The sequence below is a fragment of the Somniosus microcephalus genome, chromosome 5 (assembly GCF_052327205.1).
Source record: "Somniosus microcephalus isolate GS21.2 chromosome 5, FLI_Smic_1.0, whole genome shotgun sequence".
Classification (NCBI taxonomy): Eukaryota; Metazoa; Chordata; class Chondrichthyes; order Squaliformes; family Somniosidae; genus Somniosus; species Somniosus microcephalus.
Genome location: NC_140991.1, coordinates 292,455,470 through 292,480,568, shown reverse-complemented (window position 1 = coordinate 292,480,568; position 25,099 = coordinate 292,455,470). Strand labels below are relative to the sequence as shown.

General features: G+C 44.0%; 1 protein-coding gene across 6 annotated transcripts in view; it reads left to right on the top strand.

Moving 5' to 3' along the window:
- Positions 1-25,099, top strand: part of exoc2 (exocyst complex component 2) — a 303,326-nt gene that overhangs the window by 133,832 nt on the left and 144,395 nt on the right. For 5 of the 6 annotated variants that reach the window (XM_085989132.1, XM_085989135.1, XM_085989136.1 and 2 more), the window contains exon 12: positions 23,003-23,128. The exons of the other annotated variant lie outside the window; for it this stretch is intronic. In XM_085989132.1, the coding sequence (XP_085845258.1) occupies positions 23,003-23,128 (126 nt within the window). The remainder of the gene's footprint in view (positions 1-23,002; positions 23,129-25,099) is intronic. 6 annotated transcript variants of the gene reach the window in all.

The following is a 25,099-nucleotide window of genomic DNA, read 5'->3' as shown; positions in this document are numbered from 1 at the left end:
CATCTGAAGAATGTTATCCTTATCTATTGCTTTTTTTTAATGTAATTGAAAATTTAAATTCAACTTCACTAGTTTATTAATTTTTGGCCAGAACGAAAGACGCTAATGACAGCATTGGTTTTCATTTCCCGAGCACACCTATAACTTAGTTATTAGCAGCCACAGTGGCTCAAGGAGTTTACCTTCTCGGTAATTCAGCCGCACAAGCCAGAAAAGTTTCAGGTTCAATCCCTGGGCTAGCTGACCTCAGCTGGGGCAGCGATAGGGATATTCTCTGAAATTGGCCTCCGAGCTTGTGCATTAGGCAGGAGAAAATTGGTCAGGATTCCTGCTACTATTCGTATGCAACAATCCTTGTTGGGATTACACCTGTGAACATCAGGTGAGCGCAGCATCAAGCATGGCTGTGATTCCCCCATGTTTGAAAAGCTTATCGAGACTCACTCGCGACTGGAATAATGACCTAATGGGTAAGACACTGGAAGATGACTGGCAGCTATAGAATTGTACCCCATCAAGGAGATAACATTTTCAGGAAAGGAGGTTTCCACATTTATTCAAAGCACTTTTTAAAATGTTACAGCATAGTTGTACAGGAAACTCTTTTAACCGGCACCTAAATAACCGGAAAACTCTGTTAACCGGCAAAATTCAGGAGTAGGTTCAGGTAAGTTTTACTTCATATTAGTGGCAGTTCCTGGATCTGTGGCTGTGTAACTGGGGTTCGTGCACTTGTTGCTAAGCAACAGGGACACTTGGTCTGTGGCCGGAGTTCCTCCACATGTTGCTAAGCAACAGGGAAGCCTGGATTTGTTGCTGTGTACGGAGCTCTCGTACCTTTTAACTATATCTCTCTGTAATCCGGACTTTTTTATAAACTGGCACCACGCCGGTCCTGTTGGTGCCAGATAATAAAGAGTTTCCTGTACTACTATTCTGGTATAAGCAGATAATATAGTATCCCAAAGGTATTCAGGATAGCTTAAGGTTTCTTTTCAATGTGACAACTAACTTTGCTAGTAGATACAGCAGTGCATTTTTGTAGTCATCATAAAAAAATTATTTCCAAGAAACGATTCTTTGTATATTCAGTATTTGGCAGCAGCGTGAAGTCATAAGGTTGAGGTTTCTTTTTAATCGCCAGTGGATCTTTGTCTAGTTTTTCTTTTTGTAGACAACCATGACAAAAATGATTTGTTTTAGTTAAAGCAGCTGGGAGTCTTCGCTTAATTTCAGACAGGCATTTTTGAAATGAGGAAAGGAAAAATAGCGCTCCATTTTTCACCATCGACAGATATAATTACTGGTAATTCATTTTAATCAGCACTGATAAGCTGCGCTTTGGGTAAATGGAACAGAGGCCGGCACTTGGTTAACACAAGCCCATGTGTGCATGCATGTTCAAATTTACTCTCACATTCTGGTTCATCCACTGTTTTACCATAGTCTTTAATCACTTATCCTAGAATTTCAAAATGCCAAAGCATTTTCTATATCATTTCTAGATAATTGTCTCAATTTATGTCATAATAGAGCTTGTGTAATGTCATAACACATTCGAGCACCTCTGTTAGTCACAACTCTCGTTAATTTAAAGCTGCATTGCTGTGCTTATTGAACTTTTCAAAATAAAATTGAAAATTAAACTGTTTTACTCAGAATTTCATTAGTAATTTGGTTTGGAACATGCTTAGAAGTTATTCGTAAAATCAAAAACTAGGTGTGCACATATATATTACACTGAATATCCACTTTACATCTTAAGTTCTGCTTGTGTGATTAGAAACATAGAAGATAGGAGCAGGAGTAGGCCATTCGGCCCCTCGAGCCTGCTCCGCCATTCAATGCGATCATGGCTGATCATCCAAATACAGTACCCGGTCCCTGCTTTCTCCCCATACCCCTTGATCCCTTTAGCCTTGAGAAATATATCCAACTCCTTCTTGAATATATTTAATGAATTGGCCTCTACTGCCTTCTGTGGTAGAGAATTCCACAGGTTCACCACTCTTTGGGTGAAGAAATTCCTCCTCATTTCTGTCCTAAATGGCCTACCCCTTATCCTTAGACTGTGACCCCTGGTTCTGGACTCCCTGACCATCGGGAACATTCTTCCTGCATCTAGTCTGTCCAGTCCTGTCAGAATTTTATAATTTTCAATGAGATCCCCTCTCATTCTTCTAAACTCCAGCGAGTACAAGCCCAATCGACCCAATCTCTCCTCATACGTCATTCCTGCCATCCCAGGTATCAGCCTGGTGAATCTTCGCTGAACTCCTTCCATGGCAAGAACATCCTTCCTCAGATAAGGTGACCAAAACTGCACACAATACTCAAGATGTGGTCTCACCAAGGCCCTGTACAACTGCAGCAAGACATCCTTGTTCCTGTACTCAAACCCTCTTGCTACAAAGGCCAACATACCATTTGCCGCCTTAACCGCCTGCTGCACCTGCATGCTTACCTTCAGCGACTGGTGCACAAGGACACCCAGGTCTCGTTGCACTTCCCCTTCTCCCAACCTATTGCCATTCAGATAATAATCTGCCTTCCTGTTTTTGCTACCAAAGTGGATAACCTCACATTTATCCACATTATATTGCATCTGCCATGCTTCTGCCCAATCACCCAACCTGTCCAAATCATCCTGGAGTTTCTCTGCATCCTCCTCACAGCACACACGCCCACCCAGCTTTGTGTCGTCTGCAGATTTGGAGATATTACATCTAGTTCCCTTGTCTAGATCATTAATATATATTGTGAATAGTTGGGGTCCAAGGACCGATCCCTGCGGTACCCCACTAGTCACTGCCTGCCACTCGGAAAAAGACCCATTTATCCCAACTCTTTGCTTTCTGTCTGTCAACCAGTTCTCTATCCAAGTTCGTACCTTGCCCGCAATCCCATGTGCCTTAACTTTACACGCTAATCTCTTATGCAGGACCTTATTGAAAGCCTTCTGAAAGTCCAAAGACACCACATCCACTGGTTCTCCCTTATCTATTTTACCAGTTACATCCTCTCAAAATTCCAGTAGATTAGTCAAGCACGATTTACCCTTTGTAAATCCATGTTGACTTTGTCTGATCCTGTCACTGTTTTCCAAGTGCTCTGCTATTACATCTTTTATGATGGACTCTAGCATTTTCCCCACTACTGATGTCAGGCTTACCGGTCTGTAATTCCCTGTTTTCTCTCTACCACCTTTTTTGAATAGTGCGGTAACATTAGCTACCCTCCAATCCATGGGTACTGTTCCAGATTCCATTGAATGTTGGAAGATGATCAGCAATGCATCTGCTATTTCTAGGGCCACTTAAGTACCCTAGGATGTAGATTATCAGGCCCTGGGGATTTATCGGCCTTCAATCCCATCAATTTCCTTAACACCATTTCCCTACAAATACTGATTTCTTTTAGTTCCCCCCTTTCATCAGACTCTATGTTCCCCGACATCTCTGGGAGGTTATTTGTGTCCTCCTTTGTGAAGACAGAACCAAAATATGTATTTAATTGGTCTGCCATTTCTTTGTTCCCCATTATAAATTCTCCTGATTCTGACTGCAAGGGACCTGCGCTTGACTTCACCAATCTTTTTCTCTTCACATATCTATAAAAGCTTTTACAGTCAGTTTTTATGTTCTCTGCAAGCTTACTCTCGTATTCTATTTTCCCCTTCTTAATTAATCCCTTTGTCCTCCTTTGTTGAATCCTAAATTGCTCCCAATCCTCAGGTTTACTGCTTTTTCTGGCCAATTTATATATCCTCTCCTTGGATCTTATGCTATCCCTAATTTCCCTTGTTAGCCACGGTTGAGTCATCTTTTTTGTTTTATTTTTATGCCAATCTGGGATGAACAAATTCTGTAGTTCATCCATGCGGTCTTTCAATGTTTGCCATTGCCTATCCACCGTCAACCCTTTGAGTGACATTCCCCAATCAATCCTACCCAACTCACGCCTCAGACCATCGTAGTTTCCTTTGTTTAAATTCAGGACCCTAGTCTCTGAGTCAACAACTTCATTCTCCATCTTAATGAAAAATTCTGTCATATTATGATCGCTCCGACCCAAGGGGCCTCGTACAACAAGATTGTTAATTAATCCTTTCTCGTTACATAATACCCAGTCTAAGATGGCCTGATCTTTAGTTGGTTCATCGACATATTGGTCCAGGAAACCATCCCGTAAACACTCCAGGAATTCCTCCTCCACAATATTGTTACTAATTTGGTTAGCCCAATTTATATGTAGATTAAAGTCACCCATGATGACTGCTGTGTCCTTATTGCACACTTCTCTAATTTCCCTTTTAATGCCATCCCCAACCTCCGCATTACTGTTTGGAGGTCTATATACCACTCCCACTAACGTTTTTCTGCCCCTTGGTATTTCTCAGTTCTACCCATACAGATTCCACATCATCAGAGCTAATATCCTTCCTTACAATTCTGTTAATCCCTTCTTTAACCAGCAATGCTACCCCACCTCCCTTTCCTTTTTGCCTATCTTTCCTGAATATTGAATACCCCTGGATGTTGAGTTCCCAGCCTTGGCCACCCTGGAGCCATGTTTCCGTAATCCCAATCAAATCATAATCGTTAACCTCTATTTACGCAGCTAATTCATCCACATTATTACGAATGCTTCTCGCATTAAGACACAAAGCCTTCAGGCTTGTTTTTTTTAACGCTCTTAGACCTATTGGAATTATTATTTACTGTGGCCATGTTTGATTTAAACCGTTGATTTCTCTGACTGCCACTTTTGTTTTTCTCCTTCCTATCTTTTTCTTTTATCCTCGTTTCCCTTTCCTCTGTCCCCATGCTCAGGTTCCCAACCCCCTGCCATTTTAGTTTAAACCCTCCCCCAGAGCATTAGCAAACACTCCCCCTAGGACATTGGGCCCTGCCCAGGTGCAAACCATCCGGTTTGAACTAGTCCCACCTCCCCCAGAACCGGTTCCAATGTCCCAGGAATTTGAATCCCTCCCCCTCACACCATTCCTCTAGCCATGTATTCATCTGAAATATCCTTCTATTTCTACTCTGACTAGCACGTGGCACTGGTAGCAATCCTGAGATTACTGCCTTTGAGGTCTTATTTTTTAAATTTACCTCCTAACTCCCTATATTCAGCTTTTAGGACGTCATCCTGTTTTTTACCTATATCGTTGGTACCTATATGCACCACGACAACTGGCTGTTCACCCTCCCCTTCCAAAATGTTCTGCAGCCACTCTTGAGACATCCTTGACCCTTGCACCAGGGAGGCAACACACTATTCTGGAGTCTCGTTTGCGGCTGCAGAAACGCCTATCTATTCCCCTTACAATAGAATCCCCTATTACTATAGCTCTACCCCTCTTTTACCTCCCATCCTGTGCAGCAGAACCACCCCTGGTGGCAGGAAGTTGGCTGCTGCTGCCTTCCTCTGATAAGCCATCCCCCCCAACAGTACTCAAAGTGGTGTATCTGTTTGAGAGGGGGATGTCTACACGGGACCCCTGCACTACCTGCCTGCGCCTAGTACTCTGTTGGTCACCCCTTCCCTTTCTGCCTGTCCAACCTTTGCCTGCGGTGTGACCAACTGATTAAACGTGCTATTCACGACGTCCTCAGCATTGCGAATGGTCCAGTGTGCATCCAATCGCCGCTCCTGCGCCGCAATGTGGTCTGCCAGAAGCTGCAGCTGGATACACTTCCTGCACACATGGTTGTCAGGGGCACAGGAAGTGTCCCTGAGTTCCCACATATCGCAGGAGGAGCATACCACGGCACCGGGCTGTCCTGCCATGACTTACCCTTTAGTTAATTGCAATTAAATTAAATCAAATCAATCCCACCAATTGCACTACAGTTAAATGGTATATTTAAGGGCCCTGGTTTTACAAACAGTCCCCGCTACACCACAGAGAGCTTAGAAACTATAAACCAGAGTTAAAGTTTAAAAAGAGAGAAATACTCACCAACCAATCACTTACCTGCTTTCTGGTGACGTCACACTTCGATTACTTTTTACTTCTCTCCCTCTGTGAGATTGGAGATTGGTAAACCTACCTGGTCTCTTGGAGTCTTTTATAGCCCCGCTGCTGCCGCTGAGTTTCCCGCCGACGCTGTGAGGCCTACCTGGTCTCTTGGAGCCTTTTATAGCCCCGCTGCCGCCGCTGAATTTCCCGCCGACGCTGTTGGCAGTTGGAAACACAGTTGCTCTCCGCACATTGTGCATTTGCAGATCTTGACCTTGTTTAAGACTAGATTACCTTCTGAACCAGATTCAGTATCAAAGTATTGTTTGTCTGTTAACTAGGTTAATTCTGTATTTTACTTGAGGCAAAATGTACCCATAAACCTTTTCATACCAATTTGTTTTGAATTGTGCCATGAATACATCAGTATATAATTTACCCTTGCCCACTTACATTGCAACCTTTCTTGCTTTATTACAGTGTGCTTGCCTTTTTATTTTATCCCTTTTTTAAAGGGTAAAAGTCGAGTTACAACTCTTATGCTGGGTGGCTAATTGAAAACCAATTGCACATGTACCCCTACACCTCTTTGTGAATATCTGCGTAAATAGGTATGATTCAAGCAACAGGTTTTACAGCAGTTTCTATTTTGATTCTACCGTGTAGAAAATTGTTTTTAAAACCCAATAATATGCTCCATTTAATTTTTTTAAGCTTGCATGATATGTGTAAAAGTATTCTCATCTGCCTCAGAGTAATGGAATTCCTGAAAGATCTGAGTGGGTCATCATACTGATAAATTCAATGTTTAAATTGACCTCGAATTGTGGTGGTTTAAAAAGAAGCCAGGGTAAAAGATCATCAGTATACTTGTAAATCTAGGGAAGGCTCATACTGTTCATTCAGGCTACCTTGCTTGTTTTATTCTACATAAGTGAGCAGTAAAAATGTGAACTAAGTATGTTATCTCATGCAACCAAAAAAGCAGAATTTGTTCCCTATTCATGACCTGATTGGTGAGGGGGGGGGGTGGTGTGGGCATGTGCTGCGAGTTAGAATTTTTTTCCTCGCCCTTCAGTTCCCAACTATTTTTGCACAGCTGGAGGTATGGGCTGATAATGGGGCAGGGAGGTCAGCGGGGCATCTGGGACCTTGGTGAACGACGGGACCAATAGTCCAGCTCCTTAACCAATGAAATTTAAGGATAGAGAAAGAAACAGAGCGAACAATGGAGAAGAAAATGGGTGAATTAGAGTCAAATTAGATACAGAAAGAGAAATAGTGAATTAAGAGAGGAAAAGTAAGAAAAAGAAATTTAATTTAAAACTTAAAAAACCTCCAGTAACAATTTACTACCTTTCCAATTGTTCCCTTTCTGGGCTTCTAAGGTTGAGTGGTATTTCAGGATCATAAATCATCCCATTAACAGGGTCCTTATGCTGTGAAATAGCAGCCCTAACTTTCTAGGGTGTATTTAATTCGTATTTACGGCGCAATTCCAGCAATTTCTTGACTGTCATAGGGAGGTTGATGGCGAGATCCTGTTTTTGCGAGGCTAACAGCAGAACGGTGTAAATTGTCCAGCAATTTGTGGCGTATTGCAACTCATGGCATATCTCTCCCTCGCCACTAATTGCTGGGATTTTTTTACGCACTAATAACTGTGAGCCGTGAACGTGATTCACTTCCTCCCTCAATACTCTTGATTTTGGAAAAGAACCTCCATTGCATCATTCAATTTTTATGCCTACATAAAAATTTGTCTTGACATAGGTTTGATAACCTACACTCTATTGTCTCCAATAACAACCCGAGTCCTGATGGCATCCTTCCTATTGTTCTTAAGATGTCTGCCTCTGAATTTATTCCTGTCTTATACAGGAAACTCTCGATTTACCGGCACCTAAATAACCGGAAATCTCTGTTAACCGGCAAAATTCAGGAGTAGGTTCAGGTAGGTTCAGGTAAGTTTTACTTCGTATTAGTGGCCATTCCTGGATCTGTGGCTGTGTAACCGGGGTTACTGCACTTGTTGCTAAGCAACAGAGATGCTTGGATCTTGTGGCTGGGGTTCCTGCACTTGTTGCTAAGCAACAGGGAAGCCTGGATTTGTTGCTGTGTACGGAGCTCTCGTACCTTTTACTATACCTCTCTGAAATCCAGACTTTTCGATAAACCGGCACCATGCCGGTCCCGTCGGTGCCAGATAAAAAAGAGTTTCCTGTACCAACTCTTCAGACAAATACTACCCTGTTGTCCTTATGCTATCAGTTGCTGTTAATTCTCAAATTATCCTTTGACAGTCCCAGCCTAATCCATTAATCCCCAGTATGATTTTGCTATCAGGACCATAGATCATAAAATCATTACAGCACAGTAGGAGGCCATTCAGCCCGTTGAGCCCGTGCCGACGCTCTGCAAGAGTACTTCAGCTAGTCCCAATCCCCCGCCCTTTCCCCATAGCCCTGCAAATTTTTTTCCTTCAGTTACTTATCTAATTCGCTTTTGAAAGCCACGATTGAATCTGCCTCCACCAACCTTTCAGGCAGTGCATTCCAGATCATAGCCACTCGCTGCATAAAAAGGTTTTTCCTCATGTCGCCTTTGGATTGTCTGCCACTCACCTTAAATCTGTGTCCTCTGGTTCTCGACCATTCCACCAATTGGAACAGTTTCTCTCTATCTACTCTGTCTAGACTCATGATTTTGAACATCTCTATCAAATCTCCTCTCAACCTTCTCTGCCCTAAGGAGAACAACCCCAGCCTCTCCAGTCTATCCACATAACTGAAATCCCTCATCCCTGGAACCTTTCTTGTAAATCCTTTCTGCACCCTCTCTAAGGCCTTCACGTTCTTCCTAAAGTGCAGTGCCCAGAATTGAACACAATACTCCAGTTGTGGCTGAACCAGTGTTTTATAAAGGTTCATCATAACTTCCTCGCTTTTGTACTCTCTGCATCTATTTATAAAACCCAGGATCACGTGTGCTTTTTTTAACCACTTTCACAACCTGTCCTACCACCTTCAACGATTTGTGCACATATACCCCCAGGTCTCTCTGTTCCTGCACCCCCTTTAGAATTGTACCCTTTAGTTTATATTGCTTCTCCTCATTCTTCCTACCAAAATGTATCACTTCACACTTCCTGTGTTAAACTTAATCTGCCATATGTCTGTCCATTTCACCAGTTTGTCTATGTCCTCCTGACATGTGTTACTATCCTCCTCATTGTTTACTACATTCGAGTTTAGTATCATCTGCAAACTTTGAAATTATGCCCTTTACACCCAAGTCCAGGCTATTAATATACATCAAAAAGAGCAGTGGTCCTACTATCGACCCCTGGGGAACACCAGTGTATACTTCCTTCCAGTCTGATAAACATTCACCACTACTCTCTGCCTTCTGCCCCATAGCCAATTTTGTATCCAGGCTGCCATTGTCCCTTTAATACCATGGGCTTTAATTTTGCTAACAAGTCTACTACGTGGCACTGTCTTCCTACCAAAATGTATCACTTTGCACTTTTCTGTGTTAAACTTCATCTGCCCATTCCTCCAGCCTGTCTGTCCTCTTGAAGTCTTTCTCTATCCTCCTCACTGTACTTCCAAATTTTGCATCATCTGCAAATTTTGAACTAGTGCCCTGTACACCAAAGTCCATAGACTGTAGGTCTGACAAACCTGATATATGGGGATAAACATTGAAAGGGACAGTAGAGGGAGATTCTTTACCAAAATCATTGAAATTTGAACTGCTGATTCCATTACCTAGGTTACATTTCTTTGCAACTCTGCTTTTGAGCACTTGGGTGAATTATATGTCATTACCTTGGAGATCTCCAAAGCCTCTGACAGGGTTTAGCACTATATATTTGTAAACAAATGTTATATTCGCCTACCAAAGCTGTGTTCATGGCCATCTAGTTTCAAATCATTCTATCTGTGCTGAAGTAGATGTCTAATCCTCTCGCTCTGCTTCTAATGACTTGTGGATTTTCCATGACTTTCCCCACTTCCATTATGTTCTTCCTGCATATTAATCACTTTTTCAGTCACCTGATCCTAGCAACTCCATTCTACATTCATCAAGTTCCTTCAGATTTTGTGGTTCCATTCCTCTCTTCAAGCACTGGCTGAATTGACTCCACATTTGGTCCTTCATTTATTGACACATTTGGCCTTACTGTCTCCTCTTACCTCATGGATCCTTCATTGTCAGAGCTACCTCCAAGATTCTATTTCCTGTTTTGTGCTAAACAGTTTTCCTTTCATCAACTCTTAATTCCACATAAAGTCCAAGTCTGTTGAAATACTTCATGTATCTGATAACACTCTTATCATCTTTCTCGCATTCTTGGGCAAGGTACAAGAAAACACTCGACATCTGAGAGGTGATCTCTCGCACCTTTAGTCTTCAATCTCTCTCTTCCCCCATCACAACCTTTCTAGTCCCTCTCTATTGTATTAATACAACTATGGTCAATGCTCACCTGAATTTCCCTCGGCTGTTGCTGCTATGATGCTACTAGCATCATCTTCCTTCTCCTAATCTTCTTACTGTATTGAAATCATTGAATCTCCTATTCTAGCTTATTCTTTCCTAGGAACTCAAAACTGGTAGAATGCCTTTAATTTCTCCTACAATCTTCAGCCTTTTAAGACGCTTGCCCTAGTCACTATTTCCGGATTTAACTCAACTTGTCTTTTCAAGCCTGATCGGCAGTGCCCTCCATAGTGGGCCTTGGGTCTTCACCTTGGTTTCACAATGTAAAAAAAGTGCCTTTAAATACAGTATTATTTCAATATGTTTAGTTCGTGCAGTTTAAATGCTGCACTTTTCCCCTGGGTTGGAGGTGAACTTTGACGCAAAGAGCTGTTTGCTACTTTGATAATGTTTCATTGGCTGTTTGTGGCACAGTTTGACTTGGGAGATACTTTGAGAAAAACAGTCAGTAATATTTAAGGGGTAAGTTTTCAAGTACCAACAGAAATATTTCATTTATGAGCATTAATTGTGGCGGGAAAAAGCATTGTTTTATTTAAAAAAGGACAACGTTTTGTTGTTCCAAATAGCTTGGTGGGTGGGGGCGAGGTGGGAATGGGATAGAGGTTCTAGTTGCTTCTTTGTGGGGGGGGGGGGGCGGAGAAGGGGGTGATGTGTTTCTGACAGTTGCGACAAATTCCCCCCGAAGTCTGCCAGTTGTTTCTTGTGAGGTACTGCACCCCAGGGTCTCCAATAGAAGAGTCCTTGATGGGAAGGTCGAAGACTCCATTGAGCCTTTTCCCAAGTTAGGATGGCTGAGATCAGGAACTTGAGAGTAAGTGGTGCTGATTTGCATCCGACCACATCTTGATGCTCCTCATGGAGTGACAGGTTTGATCTGTTTTTATTTCATGGAGTGACAGGTTTGATCTGTTTTAACGTAATAGGTGGATTGAGCAATTAGGGGAGAATGCTGCAGAATCTGAAATACTTTATAATATGTCACCAGTTAAATAACTGAAATTCCAACTGTGGAAGACATACTGGTAACGTAAAACTCTTTAGACCAACATTGCACTGCATGTGATCCATCTGTTCATATACAGTGACATTAATGAAAGCATCTCTTCTGCAAGCCATGTAGACTAGTTGTCAGTGTTGTCACTTGCTGGCAAAACTGGGATGCTCGAATTGAAGATAATTAAAGGAAGAAGGTTAGGCATTCAACAATATAGTAATGTGATTGTGGCTTTTCCTGTTTGAAATTTTCTACCCAGCTGCATTGTAATGCTTACCAGTCATTCCAGTAGTGAATAACGAGCACTTGTATGTTGCAGAGTACTTGACAATCAAATGTTAGTACATTATGTAATAATGTTATTAGCATTTTTAGTACTGACTATTCACAGCAACTGAAGTGGAGTTTTATCATTTTTTCCCTTCTGTAACTAACTGATGACTATCTTCAGTTGTAATAGCTTGCATTAAATGTGATTTATGTGAGTTTTTAAACATTTTGAACAATTGCACAAAATGCTTATAGCGGGAGTATACTTATAATTGTAAATATCAAACTCTATTAAAGCAGAAACATGATTTGACAACCAGCGGAAGGCACAGTTGCAATTTAAGAAATGAACTATATTGTTCAATAATGCAGATTTAGGCCGGAATTTTGTTTACCTCGGCGGGTCGGGTGTGGGCGCGGGTGGTCAGCGTGGCGGGTTGTGACCCCATTCCTCATTTCATGCTGCTCCTCAGAGCGACTTTCCCTTAATGGCACCTACTAAGGCAGCCCTGCACGTTACCCGGTCCTATTAAATGGTGCGGGTCTGATGACATCATCGATGACTCATTTCCAGATGGGACCTTTAAAGGAGCGTTGGCTACATTGCACTAGGAGTGTGCAGGCACTGTATTAGAGCATTTGGGTCTTGCTAAGCCTGGAAAACATGACTGCACAGAGGCAGAGGGCTGCACACAGGTTCTCCATATGCTCGTGGAGGGAGTGAGAACATGCAGGGAGGTCCTCGTCCCTTCTGATGGGCGGAAGAGACCTCCCCAGGAGACCAAATGAGCCTGGCTGGAGATAGCAGAGGAGGTAACCAGCAGAGATGTGGTGAGGAGGACCTGGATGCAGTGCCAGAAGCGTTTCAGTGATCTCATTAGATCAGGAAAGGCGAGTGCAAAGCCACACTCGCCCCTCATCCTGCTGTGCCTCTCATCACATCCCCATCACTCTGCCTTCCCAAGCCTACTCCTGCACATCATTCGTCACACCAACATACCTTGCATGTCCACCCATCCCTCTCTCAACATTATCACATCCCCATCTGACTAACCACCCCTCACACTCACCCTCATCCTAATGCAATCATATCAACTAACACCACACAAGGAGGCCATTTGGCATTGGCACCCCACTCCCTCATAGTCTCCCTCTAAAGATGTAATCCATCCATTCCTTATGCTCATTCCATCGCTCTCACTCAACCTTCTCTTTCCCTCCTTGCAGGAGAAGAGAGCCCACAATAAGAGGGAGAGAGAGAGAGAACCAGAGGTGGCCCTCCATCATTGGCCACGTTAACTGCAGCAGAGGAGGTCATCCTGGGCTTATCAGGAGTTGCAGAGCAGCTGGCGGTGGGAGATGGAGAGAGGGGGACATCTTGGCAATCTGGTGACAGAATTACATCTCATACAGCCGCGTGGCATACAGCAGTCACTCATATGGGGACTGATGTCAGCAGCCAGTGAATGTTCATCATGTGCATAATGGTATCGTTGCCCATTCTTTATATTACATGTCTAAATCATCTCTTTACTCTCCCACAGGTCCTTCAAGAGCGCTCCTCCCCCGTGTACAAGAGGAAGACTGTCACCAGACATAAGCACACCCAGCACCAGCGCAGATACGCACACCTCGGTGGGTCCCATGCGAGATAGAATAGTGTTGTCACTTGGTGCATCACAAGTGAGCAAGAGGAGATGGTGGAGACAGGGACAGCAGTGGAGACTCCTCGTCGGAGCGTGCAGGACGCTCCCAGCTCTGCTCAGCTGCATGCAGACGCTCAGTCTCGGGGGCTATTGAGAAAGAGGGTGGTTCTGGAGGTGCAGGAGGCTTTGACAGGTTTTGCGACTGCGATGTCTGCAAATGTGCCGAGAATGGAGGAGTCCATCTCTAACATGAGCACCACCATGTAGCAGGCGATAGCGACTGTAGGCTCTTCCATGGAAAGGATGGCCACCTGCATGGTGCAACTAATGCGCCACTTACATAAGCACATGCTATCTATGGAGAATAGATGGCAGAGGCTCATCGACCTCCTCTCTAGGAGGGATGTTAATGTAGACTTGGGTCCTCATGGCCTCACTGCTCTGCAGCAAGGTGCTCACCAGCTGCTTGCCAGCAAGGAAGTGCGGGTGGCCCGTGAGAGGGGACATGGAAGTAGGGGCTCCTCTCAAAGCGCTCCCACTTCTCCCCCGTTGCCTCCCCCTCAATCAGAACCCCACATGCCTCCTGGAATCGCGATGGCTGAGTCTGCCCCTGCACAGTCACAGGAGGAGCAGACTTTGGCGGGGCCATCACAAGCAAGACCCAGCGGACGTCTGCCAAACGTGTCTATGTAGTCGCAGCAGGGAAGTGAGCAGGCTGCCTCTACCTCTCCTGAAGCCACAGAGGTTGCACCTCATAGAAGCACGCGTAAGAGAAAGATGACGCACAAGTAGATGCACAAGGATAACTACTTAGGTTTTTAATAACTGCTTGTGTTACGCTTCTGTTACTCTTGTGTGCAACTTTGGAAGTGGCTTAGTGAGTTGGAGTGAATGAGGAGACTTAACGTTACCTCCAGCAATGGTAGTCAGTGTGAAAGGAATGGCTTGGTCATTGTAGGGATGCTTTATGTTGCTGCTGTGTGGTGGTGGGAACCTGGCGTAGCATATGGCAGCCATATGGGTGTAATGCCTGAAGCTAAGTAATTCTGGCTATGATGAGCCCATCCCTGGCGTCCCGGGCAACGATGTGCTCGGGTGCTGGTAGCATCCAGACTGCAGGTTCCTCCTGCTCCTCCTCTGAAGAGGCTGTGCGCTTAGAACCCTGCTCCTCATGCAGTGCTAATCCTCGCTGCTGCGCTATGTTGAGCAGGGGGCAGCAGACAATGACGATTCTGGAAACCCTGGCTGGTGCGTACTGAAGGGCTCCTCCAGATCTGTCAAGGCATCTGAAGCGCATCTTCAGCATGCCTATTGTCTGCTCTGTGACACATCTGGTGGACATGTGGCTCCTGGGCCTCAGTACTTGGCCTCCTCAAGGGTGTCATGAGCCACGTCTTCAGTGGATAGTCCTTGTCTCCAAGCAGCCAGCCGGAAAGTCTGTTTGGAGGAGTGAAGAGCTGAGGGAGGGTGGACTGGCGAAGGATGAAAGAGTCATGGCAGCTGCCGGGGAATTTGACGCACACATGCATGATGAGCGTCCTATGGTTGCAGACCAGCGGCACATTGAGAGAGTGGAAGCCCTTGCGGTTGACGAAGACTCCTGGGTGATGGGGTGCCTTGATGGCCACATGTGTGCAGTCGATAATGCCCTGCACCCGTGGGAAGCCATCCAGCGTGGCAAAGCTGAGCGCCCGCTCAGCAACACTGGCTTCATCAGTGGCAAAGTTAATATAATTGGCTGACTTGTCAAACAGGGCATCGGTGACCTGGGTGATGCATCTGTGGGCGGACTGCGAGATGCCGCAAATGTCTGCTGCAGATCCCTGGAAGGAGCCTGAGGCGAAGAAGTTGAGGACGCTGGTGACTGACAACCACTGGTAAGGCATGCCCACCCGCTCCTCTGGGCTGCAGGTGTTGCTCCAGCAAGCTGTAAATGTCTGCGACGACCTGGCGCGATAGCCTGCGCCTCCTTTGGCACTGCTGCTCGATCATGTTGAGGAAGCTCATCCTCTGCCTGTATACCCTGTGTTGGGGTTATCGGCTCCGGCACGGTCCAGCTCTGTGCTGATGCCATCTGTCCTGTGGAGTATCAGGTCGTTGAGAAGGTTGATGATGCTGCTGCTGCTGGTGTTGGGGCTCATCATGGTCCGATTCTGAGGACCAAGGTGAGGCAGTATTAGCAGCATCCATGCTGATGTATTAGAAGGCAGGTCAAGTAGAGATGAGAAAAGCAATCTGTCAATGGTGTGTTAGGTTGTAGCAATGAGGTGACGGTGGTTCCTGAATTTGCTGAAAACACTTCCAACCTCTAGAAACCTACATCTGTGCTGACATTGCACTCAGCAACAGCATCTGCCTTAGGAATGTAACCAGGTGTCAGGCGGGTGTATCTATTGTGTTTTCCATGCTGTGCAGTAATGAGTCCTATCAATGGCCACAGAACTTCCGCCTCAGGTTCACAGACGTGGTTCCTGAGCTGTGTGATTCCCGTGGTCATGCAGTGAACTTTCAAAGGTAGGATTAAAAGGACGCTTAAGGGTCTGACAACAACCGCCCTGCTGTATGCCTAAGAGACATGGACCATGTACAGCAGGCATCTCAAAGTACTGGAGAGGTACCACCAACGCTACCTCCGCAAGATCCTGAAAATCCATTGGCAGGATAGGCGCATCAACGTCCGTGTTCTCGCTCAGGCCAACATCCCCAGTATCGAAGCTCTGACCACACTCAATCAGCTCCGATGGATGGGTCACATTGTCCGCATGCCCGATACGAGACTCCCAAAACAAGCGCTCTACTCGGAGTTCCGACATGGCAAGAGAGCCCCAGGTGGGCAGAGGAAATGCTTCAAGGACACCCTCAAAGCCTCCTTGAAAAAGTGCAAGATCCCCACTGACCCCTGGGAATCCCTGGCCCAAGACCGCACAAAGGGGAGGAGAAGCATCCGGGAAGGCGCCGAACACCTCGAGTCTCTTCGCCGGGAGCAAGCGCAGGCAGCGCAAGGAGCGCACGTCAACCCAAGCACCCCACCCACCCGCCCCTTCAACCACCGTCTGCCCCACCTGTGACAGAGACTGTAGGTCCCACATTGGACTCATCAGTCACCTGAGAACGCATTTTTAGTGTGGAAGCAAGTCATCCTCGGTTCCGAGGGACTGCCTAAGAAGAAGGAGAATTATCTGAACTAGGTCGCCCGCCTCAGCCGCGCTGGCAAACGCGCCCAAGTAAGAGACGGGATGACGGTGGGTTCCCGGCCCGCTCCACTTTATTTCAAATTTCGCTCCAGACCTGCTTCCAATCCCATACGCACGGCAGCAGGAAAATTCCAGCCTTATTTAATGTGTATTTTTACTGAGCTGCAATGTAAATTCAAAAGGGGCGGGGAAAAATGGAAAATTCCTTTTAAATGAGAGAATTCCCCTTTTTTTAGATTATCCATCTGGAATGGCAGTCATAGTGCAGTACTTGTTAACCAGTGTGCGAATCCAACAGATGCCATGACCTAATTGTATATATTTTTGCTGTATATGTGTTCATCAATGTGAGTTTGATAGCGTTGTACAATAGATCATTTATCCAGTTTGCATCTCATGATGATGGCATAAGCCAATTATGACAAAGGTCAGATGTACTGCCAGGATCCCCTACTTCACACTAATTATGCATCTCAGCTCAGAGCTCAGTAGAGTTCATTGGTGTGATATTTCAATTTCCTAGATTTCTTGTCCTTAAGGCATTAGTAAGAAGGACTGCTAAATAAATGGTGATTAGTGTAATGCCAAATTTTTCAGGCAGTTATGTGCTTTGAACTGACATCCACTGGGAGCTGTCTCCATTTCACTTAGACCCCCTTAAGCCACAAGAAAAAGGGCATTTTTTCATACCATCCGTGTGAGGATGAAGATCTCTTATCTCTGCTGGCAGATCTTAAAAATATAAAACACACTGCATGACTCAATCCCCCGGTAAATACATTAAAACAGTAAGCTGCTAATCACAGTATATGCTAGGAAATTTAGTACAGACTTGTTTTCGTGGGTAAAGAAAGTATTACTGTTTTTTAATAAGTGAAGCAAATGAGGCTACAAGAAAATTGGCAGACCTTCTTGAACCGGGCAGCATAAGATTACATTTATAATACCAACACTGCAGCCAAAATGTATTTTTCTTTGGGGTCGGAGTAACGGCAGCTGTGCATGTTATGAGAACAAATGGCGGATGCAGTGAGCGCTCGCACCCTTTCTGCATTTCATACTGAGTATTCTGTTCACCTTGCAATGAATGATCTTCCTTTGTTCACGTAGAGGAGAGCAACAGGATCTCTGTCAAAAGGGCCTTTTTAATTTGTTATCCTAGCAGCTGGTTTTCTTCCATATGCTGTACTTACTGTACATCTGAAAGAATCTTCATGCAGCTGGGAGCCATTTATGTCTAAACCACATCCCTTGCCCTCTATCCCTTAAAAAAAAATACTCACACTGAAAAGATGTAAAATTGATTACTGCAGCTTCTGAAGTTCCAAATGTCACATTTGTGTATGCCACACCTTCTGTAGAATTCCTGGAATATTGCATTTCCGTGACTCTTTTGAAATTGACCATCTAAAAATGACCCAGTCTTAAAAAAGCAGTTTGTTACTGTGGTGAAAATGAAAGATGAATTAGTCAAAACTAATCATTAAAATATTTCAAATTTATTTTGTAAAAGGAATAACACATCATGATAGTACCTGATTGAAAGTACCAGAATGTCCTTTATTTAAAGTAACCTGATCTGCTTTGTGCGTCCTCCATTGCCAATAACTTCCTTTTGAACCATTTAGAATGGTTTTAGAAACACTGAAGGCTCTTTTTGTTCACTTTCGGAGAACAGCGTCCGAGTTCCTTTTTAGCTGAATAGTTCCTGACAAATGGGCGATTCTAGTTAAATGCACTTCTCGGAGTACTAGAATAATAATTTTCCAAAAGAATTCTCTTGGAGATTGACATGTTTTATCTTTAATAGGGACATTCCAATACTTTAGAATAAAGATAGATTTTAAATAAATTGTGCGGGTGGGGTGAGAAGAGAATCAAAGCAACTGAGCCTAGCATTCCACTGCATTTATTGAACAAAAACTTTTCTGAGTATAAACCATAATAGTTAGTAAAACTAAATAATGTTTGAGCTACATAGAAATTATTGGTTTGATTAGATAAACCTAGTCACATTTTAAAGCATTGCATGTCTATTAAAATATTAATGTTGGGTGTGAAGTGTGATAAGAACTGGGAAAAGGACTAAATGTAGCCATATCGTGTTTATTGAATACATTTACATTGGCTGAGCCTATGGAAAGAAATTCTAAAAGGTAGGGTGCTTCCTTGCTTCATTGCCTAAACAAATTGGAGTGGTTATAAGTAAGGCATTTGAAAAAAAATCAGTCTCTTGTATTTGGATCTTTGCGTTGAGGCAGACTCAAGGAATTGCCTGTTTGGTCAACGTAATACCGTGGGTGGTCAGGACACAGCACATGGCAGCAAGCCACTGTGCACAGGAAAGCATTTTCAAAGGTGTTTAGGGTGGTAAGGAAGTCTGTAACCCCTCTGAGGGTCAGAGAAGAATGTAGACCTCTTGCTGCTACACTAGTGGAGCAAGCATGTTGCTTTTCTGGTGTTGGTACAGATCATAAGGAAATTGAGAGTGGCATCAGCAAGCACTGCAGGCCATGTTAGGTCAGCTCTTTTCAATTGCTGTTTAGCAGCTGGGATGAATTCTACATTTGACATCTCATTCCATTTACAGTGTTCCAGCGCTACCTTGTGGTAAACCCTGAGCTGGAGGCATGTTCTGGTAATTTGTTCCAGATGTTTATTAGTCCTCAGGGTAACTTGGTTGTTGTGGTTCCCTGCTGCTGATTCAAGTTGTTAGTAATACTATATAACTCAATTAAAAATTATTCCATATTAAACTATCCTTTCCTGAAGCTAGTGTGAACTGCTGCTGTGGTTTCCTATGAAACAGGAGAGCATTTTTAAACTGACGCTATCAATGTCTAAAATACATATTTTAGTTTAGAACCGTACAGTGCAGATAACTTATGCTTGTTAAAAGTTAAATACAATATTAAACACAATAATTGGGACAAGTTTATATTTTGCTATCTTTTTCATTCTGCTATAATGATACAAATCGTTAAGTGTAGCTGCTCAGATCAGAAGTTGTATGTAGAAGATATCTAATAGATACCAATGGATGTTCATTCCTGATGTATTATTGATTGTTCACATCTCAGCAACCCTTTGATATTTCTTGTGCCCCAGGGTTGGTACATGGTTATATTTCATAAATGGTTAGCATTTATTCCTGTATTAGAGTTAAAATATTTGCCCTGAAATGTGCTTAGGTGGAAAAATTCGTTTGGTTTGTGCCTCCCGTTAGCACCTTAAGAGGCACCTAAGGCAAAGCAACTAGCGCCCGGGCGCGGCGATGTTTGCGCCGCTCATGAAATTGACTAGACATTTGCGGCGGCGCTAAACACTACCGCCACGATCTCCTGCGCCGGCAGATCGTGACGTCAGTCGCGCGTGTAGCGCCCCGGACCGGATATTGAGTGGCACCCCCTGTCTTACCGCCTGCCGCTAGCAACAACAGGTTGAGGGGACTGTTTTGCAGTCGGGAGGGGACTGGGGGAGTGCCATTTAAAGGCGACCCCCTCCTGCCTTTTTTTGTCGGCGAAATTTTTTCACCACACATTCTGAGTGAGAAAGACTGCAGGAGATATTCAAAGCTGTGTTGAGGAGTTTTGGGTACTGAGCAGCACTTTGCAGGTTCTTTTTTATTTGATCTTCCTTGCATCGATTTAGAAGAGACTATGGGGGCTGCACTCTGAAGCTCTTTCCTGGGCGCCTCCATTGTTCTTTCCAACAGATTTGATGTACAGGTCTCTCCAGGCCTAGAGTCAAGGCTGCGATGAGCAGGGTGTGGATGGAGAGCAAGATCGACCCAATCCCCTTTAAGAACTGGCCGGCGACAGTGTGTCTGTGTTCCATCGCTGACTGACAGCACGTGAGCTTCACCAGCGCTCTGAGGTAGCGCCTCACTCCTCAGCCTTTGCACCTTAAGACAGGTGTGCAGCGCCTGATTTAGTGTTCCAATCACCTCCAGGGTCGATAAAAGCCAAGTTTGCAGTCGGAGGCGATAATTAACGCCAGGCGCTAAACTTTGCGCCCGGCCGATAATCGCGCCTCAAACGGGGCGATACTGAATTTCTCCCCCTTAGTTTTTATTCTGCCTGCCAGAAATAACTTGGCTCCTTTTGCTTTACTGAGGAAAAAAAAAGGACAGGAACTAATTGGATCCTATCTCCTTTTTCCTTCAGCTCATCATCCCAAATAAATATCCCTAAGCACAAATGTACTAGAGATAGGCTTGTGTTTATTGTCCAGGGTCAGATGCAGGTACAGGTAGACTACCCTTTATCCGGACTTCCGAAAACCGAAACCCTCTAAAAAACCGAAGGTTTTTTCGTTCAGCGTAAGTCGTGCGTACGAACGAAAAAACCTTCGGTTTTTAGAGGGTTCCGGTTTCGGAAGTTCGGATAAAGGGTAAGTCGTGCGCACAACCCCCCGCCAGCCCCGACAACCGCCGACGGCCCCGACAACCGCCGACCCCCCCCCCCCCCCCGGCCGGCCCCGACAACCGCCAGCCCCGACAACTGCCCGCGGACCCCGCCGGCCCCGACAACCGCGGACCCCGACAACCGCGTACCCCGCCGACCCCGACTGACTTACGCTGAGCGTCAGCGTAAGTCGTGCGCGTGGACCCCCCGCGGACCCCCGCCGACCCACCTTCCGAAATCCGAAATTCTCCTTTATCCGAAACTCGGCTGGTCCCGAGGTTTTCGGATAAAGGATAGTCTACCTGTACCATGAACAAATTGGTAATTTAGTACGCAGGAAGCAGTTGCCCACTGGTACCTTGCCCAAGTGGTCATTCTTCATTTGTGAACCTAGATGGTGTGTGTCATCAGGCCTATAGGCAACCTGACTGAGATCAGCACAGTCATCGAATCTGGAAGTCTGTATGTCTCATTTACACCCTTCTAACTAGCCAATGGAGGAATCCCAAAATACAAGCTTGCATTGGCAGCCCGCTACAATTGATCTGAATTACAAACTGTTTAGGAAAGCTTTCACATGTCAATCTGTATACATTCATTGCTGTGTGATCACATCAGTAATAATGCTGCAGTAAATTGCGACCCTTCTCGGTAGGATAGCGATATGTTTCCCGTTTGGTTGACACCTATATTGCACAGTTATTTATCAGAGCTCAACTTTCAGAAGTCATTTGTGATTTGATTTTAAAGTAAATATAATAACATTGCCATTTTAAGTTGAATAATTTCTGTACAGTAAATGAAAGAACATCATTTAATAAAAGATTAACGGCCCAGTAATTCCGGGCACAACGCGTGAGTACGGACGGGGTACTCACGCGTGTGCCCGGAGGAACTGCCGGTTTTCAGCATGCACAGCGCATGTGCTGAAAACCGGCATTTCCTGTCCTCTGACCCAAGGGGTTAAGAGGCAGAATGCGCGCGACTGCACAGGCAGCGCGTGCGCAGTAAAATTTCTTTTTTTTTCCCAGAGTTGCGCGCGTGTAAAGGCCTCCGGTCTTTATGCGTGGAAAAACAAGACGTAAGTCTTTAGTTTTTCAGGTAAGTGGGCTTTTAGTACAATGTAGAAATTTTTTTTCCACAGGTTTGTTATTTTTAAAGAATTTACAGGATGGTAAGTTTAGTTTTAGACCCTATTTTTTAAAAACTTATTTTTTTCATAAAATTGATTAATTGTTTAAAACATTTTTTTAAACTTATTTATAGTTAATATAATCAGTGGGATGTTTTTTTAAAATTTTATTTAAAGTTAAAGTAGTGTTTTGGCAGCCCATACTTTTCATGAGTTTGACAGCTCTTACTGTCAAACTCATGAATGAGTTTCCCCTCCCCTGATTGGCTGCACAGTGCTCACCTGATCCCAGCCGGCACATCGCACTAACTACGCCGCTGGATCAGGTTAGCACAGTGCGCCAACAGCTGAACCGGGCCTGTGACAGGAAATGCAAGCAGGCCCGGGCTTCAGATGTCAGCGCGCAGGGTGAGTGCAGATCGGGGGCTTGCACACACGGCAAGCCCCCGATCCTAATTTCAGGGCCAACATCTTTGTTTGTGGAGCAAGTGTTTGGCATGGAGGTCATTGCCATTGTAGGTTTCTCTTTAATTTGTATCATTATTCATTAAAAAAACAACCTCTTTAGACTAGGAAAATAACACACATTTGTGTGTGTTTCTTTGTCTGTAAAGGCCACGGTATATGTTTTGAAATTATGATCGAATTATAACATTCATGCTCTTTTTGTAGATATTTTAAAAAGATAAACTCATCTCTGGATAATGGCTGCTGGAATAAACTGTAGTCTACTGATTGACAGCTGTATTTGACACACAAGTGAATGCTGTACAGACTTGATATCTGATAGTTGTGAGACCTTTACTGTACAAACCACTCAATTTAAACTTGAAACTTGCACAAGGCAGCACCATACTGACTATTCTGTTTGTTTGCATAGGTGCGACCCTTCACCACAGCCCAATGCTGGATTTGGACAGTGATGTACGGCCTTCTCCCATTAGTCGTCTGACTCAAACCGCTTCAGTGAAAAGGGCCAGCAGTTTCCAATCTTCTCGAGATGACTGTAAGGACTGCAGAGCACATGTATACATTTCATATACATTCATTCAGGGACATCATTTAAGTATCTGTGCTGTGAAAACTTGTTCTCTGTGGATAGTTTTGTACAAACGTATAAATCTATTAGTAAGGCTACTACCTGGATTTGGCACTGTTGAAATGACCAATAGCTTGAGCATGAACCATTGTATAATACATAATGTTTGTTTTCTTTTTTAATATTAAAAGTGGGGAAACAAACTTTACATTTATTTCTTTCGCAGGATTTTCAACCTGCAAATTTGGTGCTTGCAATATGTCATGAGTCATGACTGGTCACTACCACTTTTGCAACAAAAAAGAAAATTGTGCTTCCTTCACTTATTATTAAAATTATTTTCCCTTGATTCTGCCTTACTTCTATTTCTGTCACTTCTGTTTGTCTCTTCCTTTCACCCCCAGAACCACACAGCGAAAAAGAGAGCTCCTTGAGCAACTATAAAGTCTCTGGTAGACTTGAAGAGTAATTGAACTGAAAATATATTTAATTATGCAAATGGGTTTACGTCTATTCTGAATTATAATTTGGTGTAATACTATGACATTTTGGTAAAAATCCCAATTTATTTTAGTATGTGTAGTGACATTTGTTTCAGTCTAATAAGAACATAAGAAATAGGAGCAGGAGTAGGTCATTCAGTCCTTCGCGCCTGCTTCGCCATTCAACAAGATCATGGCTGATCGTCTGCCTCAACATTTTAGTAACTGTTTTGGGGAATCCACCTGTTCAGTCAAAACGTGTCTGGTTTAGATGTGTCTGGTAGCTGCGTTATCTCTCCCCTGATTTTCATAATGGCTTGTCTTTAAAATATCTCCTGAGCCATAGGAAAAAACCTCTGTTGCCTATAAAATTTTAGAGACACAAAATATTATTGTCTTTTTTTCAAACCTTTTACCCACATTAAAGTGAACAAAGAAGCTGTGTGGTAATGAAGTAGCATGTTCGAACTCCAGTCTGTGGAGCCACTAAGTGGTTTGCTTTAACCCCCCCCCCCCCCCAACTACTGATCTCAGTCCAACTGCTACACAGAAGCAAAGAGGGGAAGCCAGGTGCCTCCTGAGAGATGAAACAAAATATGTTTGGGGTCTCGATCATACCACTCTTGTGCATATCCGGGCAACCAGCAAGGGGTAGTGTTGAAAGTGACCAGGAACAGACCACGTGCTTGGCTTCTTTGACACAAGAGGTGCATGGCCTACAGGAGTAGGGAGAAGTTGGTAACAAGGAGAGATAATCGGGGTGGGGCGGTGGGTGGCTGGGAGTTGGAGAGAGGTGCACTCCTTAAAAAAAAATAATGCAAAGTTGGTACTTTTAGGTGAAGTGAAAAGCTCTGTTTTCACAATATTGAAGACAGCCTACCTTTTTTCAGTTATCATTCTGAAGGTTTATATACTTGGTAGTATGTTCTGTGATGTACAGCAACAGTGATAAATATGCTAATTTCTAACCTAATCATGCATTCTGCCTCAGATAATTGAATCTCTGGTCCAATGTTTAGCACTCCAATGAATAAGGCACTTGCCATTATTAAAATTCCTTATTTGAAAATCGGAGAGCTGTAAGGTAATCGGCTCTTGATAAATGCATACCCTTCCATGAGTTATGTAATCCTAATGTCATTCAGCACACATTTTAGAATGTTAGTGCACAGCCAACCCGTTTTAAATATGCTGAAATCAGAGAGATAAGCTCAGTCGTTCCATCTTTAATGTAGGGCTCCTTTGCTGGGAGGCCGGAGTTCAATTTCAGTTTCTACTGATCTTCATGGTCAAATGTTATTTGGGGACTAAGTTTGCCAGTTTGAGTGACAAAAAACCCACCATTTTGGTTGAAATGGCTGAGGAATAGCAACAATAAAGTCTTTAGTAGATCTGAAGAGTAATTGAACTAAAAATGTATTTACGCGAATAGCTTTGTCGATTCTGAATTATAATT